The sequence below is a fragment of the Berghia stephanieae genome, chromosome 1 (genome assembly GCF_034508935.2).
Source record: "Berghia stephanieae isolate SIO BIC M18660-M18661 chromosome 1, UCSD_Bste_1.3, whole genome shotgun sequence".
Classification (NCBI taxonomy): Eukaryota; Metazoa; Mollusca; class Gastropoda; order Nudibranchia; family Aeolidiidae; genus Berghia; species Berghia stephanieae.
In genome coordinates this window covers 117,045,970-117,050,969 of record NC_088360.1, presented here as the reverse complement: position 1 = coordinate 117,050,969, position 5,000 = coordinate 117,045,970, and the positions used below count along the sequence as shown (strand labels likewise).

The following is a 5,000-nucleotide window of genomic DNA, read 5'->3' as shown; positions in this document are numbered from 1 at the left end:
ACCATTTATGGTAAGTATACGGTCGATCAGGTGAATGGTAATTTAACACGTCCTATCATCGTTATGGGGTCTTAACGTTTTAACAAAGAGAGCAGTTAACATTGAGGCCCCGTTCACGTCATGGTTCCTGTTTTCTTGGAGATAATGTTAGGTCTGCAGTTAGACCCATATTAATTATAAGGGAAATTTTGAAATGAATATCAGTCTCGACATTAAAGGGTTAACAATTAAGGCACTTTATGTTGCTTTTAGTTGTACATGTGTTGATGGTAACCGGGATTTTGATGGATAAAAACTTTTGGTTATTGTGATAAAGATGAGGATATTATTGAGGATGATGGTGATGATTATAATGAAAATGATGATGATGATGATGATGATGATGATGATGATGATGATGATGATGATGATGATGATGAATGACGTCAACCTATTGTTGGAGGCAGTGGAAGTGGTGGAGGTGCTGCTGCTGCTGCTGCTGCTGCTGCTGCTGCTGCTGCTGATGATGATGATGATGATGATGATGATGATGATGATGGTTATGATGATGATGATGATGATAATTTTGATGATAAGGATGATGATGATGATGATGATGATGATGATGATGATGATGATGATGATGATGATGATGATGATGGTGATGATTATGAGGTGGTGGCGGTGGTTGTGATGATAGTGATGGTGATGATGTTGACGATGATGTCGGTTATTATGGTGGTGATAACAAAGACGAGGAGACGATGATATCGATAACGGTGGTGAGGATGATAATAAAAATGATGATAATAATGACGATGACGACGACGACGACGATGATGATGATACGTCAGTAAATACGAATGTCATCATTGAAAATGATGATGCAAGTATCGCATTCTTGTATTGACACAGTGTAGATATATTTACTGAGCTGGGATTGACAGCGACAATATCTTCCCATGAAGCACTCATTACTATCTACGTACATAATATATACGGTTTCATTGTCGATATTAGCCAATATGAATATGTTTGCCCTGATAACGGATAATATGGATGTGTAAGTCCTAGATGATTTGATCATTGATGCCTATGTTCATATGTGTGCACGCGCGCGGCAACGCGTGTGTGTATGTGCGTGCGTTTGTATGTGTAAGCGGTGGGAGGGGTGAAGAATTATTCTCCTCCCCCCCCCCCCCCCACCCCCTCCTTTTTATCTTAATATTCCCTACTTCTGATTTGTATTTACAAGACGGAGATCAAAGTACGTAAGTGAAACTTATAACTGAGCATACATTAATATCCGACCTTTGCTGGAGACTGGAGAGTGAAAATGGGGGGGGGGGGGGGGGGGGGGGGGGGGGGCGAAGAGACGTCGGGCATATTGTAAATAACCAACTGTGGATTCACAAGTTGCGCGGCTTGTGGCTATTGTCATGACACTGTTTGCGATTTGTATGTCGACGAAGATATAGCTCAAATTTTATCAAAGTTAATATCGCTCAATATCCACTAAACGTACTCAAATGCGCTTTACAAGAGGTCACCTGAGCACAGTGATAGAGTGCTAGTAAAGGGCCTTTTCCAAGGGCTCAACTTTGCGCTGCATAGGGGGCTCGAGTCCGGGACCTACCGGCACGAAGTCAAGTCCTTTGTTACAAGAACATAAAGCCGCGCTTTTTCCAATGATCGTCTGTAATGTCAAATGATTACGACAAATCGTATAGCTATAATGATAAAGACTAACCCATGGCTATCTCTTTATCAACTTAACCCGCATTCTCCTCTTTTCTAGAAATCAATAAAATATAAATCACTAATCACATATCTATATGCTTTCCAGACAACAAAGAATATCTCTGAAACAATCACTGAGATAATCTCTTGTGAAATTAAGTGTTCGCTGTTGTTTTGATTTTCTATTATATTATTTTTTTTTCTTTTTTGATGTGTCCATATTTTTCAAGTGCTGATGTGTTTCATTGCCATGAAAATAATATGTAAAATTGTGTGTATGTGTGTGTCTGTGTGTTTGTGTGCGTGTGTGTGTTTCGGGGACGTCAATCAAAGATCGTGATTTTTAAAAGCTTGCGAATAATTTACCAACATGGCAATTGTTACACTTCTCGTACTATGTAGATAATAATATGCCAAGTCGCAGATGGACTGTACCGTACTATGTAAACAAAATTCAATAACCACCCTAACCATTAAATAAACATTTATACCCGAAAAACATTGTGGTAATGGAAGTGATTGTGATTTGATAACAATGTATAAGTATAAGTTGGAAGTTTTCCTGAAAACCATAGACATCACAGGAATTTGGCGGAAGTTGTCCGTAACCTGGAATGTTTATCTACATACCGTAATTTTTACCATCACACTGTTCTGACACCAATCCGTGGCAAAGTAATAGTATTATTTGATTTAGAAACACATAATACATCTAACATGCTTTAATGGTCAAAGATCGGCCCTTGCGCGTGATAAAAATAATCATGTAATATCGTCAGATTGGATAGAATTGCCAAGGAGCTTCAGAATCACCCTTTACGAAAGTTAGTAATCGGAAGACGCAGGTGTTGTCCGAATGGATGTTGACCTCTGAGTAGTCAGTTGCCCGACATAAGTCATTATGTTGCGAATGTTAGACATTTACAGCTTTATCAATCTCCAGTCTGTCTATTCTATGTCAATTACCGATGATCACACCTGAAATTCCGTTAACAATTCGTATCTTACTCTCAATTGTTGACGGCATGCTCTTCATTTCGAAGTCTAAAGGCTTAAAACACTTGTATGTCGTTTCGGCGCTTCATAAAACACATAATATGGTAAACAACACAAAAGGACAAAGTCAGGAATGAAGGTGGAGCAGGTCAAGTGCCAGAATTAGAAGAAGAATAAAAGTATCGCGGTGTTTAGGCATAGTCTGTCCATGGTCCAGTGTTTGTGACACTTTTGGGTCGTAAGTCCATTAGACAAGATGAGGTAGTAATTAAGAAAGTCACACAAATTTATCCCAGCGACAATCTACTTCTATGCACGGCTTAAGTCCATCCAAAGTGTATCACAGAGATCGGAAGGGGATTTCAATCGAAATGAATGGAAACAGGTGATTAATTCTGCTAAAACATTGTCTAGAGAATAAATGAACTAAAGCACAGAGATGAGTCGCCCCCGACCATCAACCTCTTGTGTGGTAAAACTAAAGTAGCATGACATCTTTTAATTAATGTATTTTTTAAAAATAAATAGTGTGTGTACTGTTTTAATAAGTTTAGAATGTAATACCCTACGAACTGTGGAGTGATCCTCGACAAGAATTGGAGGTTTCCACAAGAAGAAGAAGAAGAAGAAGAAGAAGAAGAAGAAGAAGAAGAAGAAGAAGAAGAAGAAGAAGAAGAAGAAGAAGAAGAAGAAGAAGAAGAAGAAGAAGAAGAAGAAGAAGAGAAGAAGAAGAAGAAGAAGAAGAAGAAGAAGAAGAAGAAGAAGAAGAAGAAGAAGAAGAAGAAGAAGAAGAAGAAGAAGAAGAAGAAGAAGAAGAAGAAGAAGAAGAAGAAGAAGAAGAAGAAGAAGAAGAAGAAGAAGGTCTTGTTTGTATAAACTTCAAACATCTATAAAATTATATTAAACCACCTTCCTGTGACGACAAAAAAAAAAAAAAAAAATAGCAGCACCTTACCTACACGAATCTGATAATCAATGTAACCAGAATAAATCCGTCTCTTTTAATATCCACTGTAGAGTGGGGTGGGATTTCATTCCCATTTAATTTTGATTTTGTTATTTGTTAATCAATGAAGGCCTTCCCAAGACACCATAACAAGTGATAGTTGCAAGATGAAACTCCATGGCCCCATAACCAAATATTAGGCATCGACATTAGACTTCAAATATTTGGCATCGAATTTAATTAATATCATTATTTTTTTATTTTTTTTTTTGGTTTTGGGCCATTCCTTTACATTGGGCAAGGGAAATTTCACTTTTCACTCACATGCATGATCTGGATTAGTACGTACATGGTGTGTTGGCTGTGATTGTGTGCTTATTTCTTCCTTATTGTCCAGTCAGCCGTAGCTAACGAGTGACATGGCTGGAAAAGGACTCATCTATCAGGTGAGTTTAAATGAATTTGATATAACGCATTATATCTTGTTTGGTAAAACTTTAAAGCTGTTGTGGATACCCGATAATAGTGGACAAAGTGGCGTTGTCGAACGAGACTGGTTCTTGCAATTTTGATCGATATGATACAATTATCAGTGGTCATTCTTCAACATTCAATCATACCTTTTGTATTCTGAATGTCCTGATATTGAGCTGGGCAAGACAGGAGCTTTGCTCATGCCATACCTTGATTTTTCCGTACACTGCCATGTTACGGGCGTGGTCCACCCAATATTTGTCACACTGTTGCTGTGGAAGACAGAAAATTGGAATATCCCATGTTGAGTATTGGTTCTTATTTAGATGGGGTTGTGTTAATTATACTAAGTTTTGAACATGTTTTATTAGAAAAGAGTACTGGTGCGAATTGCACATAAACTTTATAATAAGCAACAGTTGCAGGAGAACGATAATGCTGTAATAACAGGAACCATTATTTCGACTACAGTTTGGGAGTTAAATATAAATGGAATAAAAGAGAGACACTATTTAAATTACACAGTGAGAAATCTATATTTAGGGTTTATCGCCAAAGAAGACTGAAATTGCCAAGGCGTTAATTGCAATAAATTACAAAGTGAGCAATATAGGGTCATTTCTTTGCCCAAAGGGAAAATCAATTACTCTCAAACTCGGGTCCTCTTATAACTTGGCAACCTCGATGATTTTATTAAAACATGATTTTTTATCAACTATTTAATAGGTCTCTCGTTGTTCTTTATGACAGGATTTCCTTTTTATGAGCTGCGACTCTCTCCACTCAGAAATAAATCAATCCTGATTTAAATTTAAACTATGAATTATTATCATGATTTCTCTGTCAGTTAAAAACTCAAATGCAA

General features: G+C 37.4%; 1 protein-coding gene across 4 annotated transcripts in view; it reads right to left on the bottom strand.

Moving 5' to 3' along the window:
* LOC144962867 (receptor-type tyrosine-protein phosphatase epsilon-like) overlaps positions 1-5,000 on the bottom strand; it is a 134,148-nt gene that overhangs the window by 30,301 nt on the left and 98,847 nt on the right. For all 4 annotated transcript variants that reach the window (XM_078896221.1, XM_078896223.1, XM_078896220.1 and 1 more), the window contains one exon: positions 4,282-4,407. In XM_078896221.1, the coding sequence (XP_078752347.1) occupies positions 4,282-4,407 (126 nt within the window). The remainder of the gene's footprint in view (positions 1-4,281; positions 4,408-5,000) is intronic.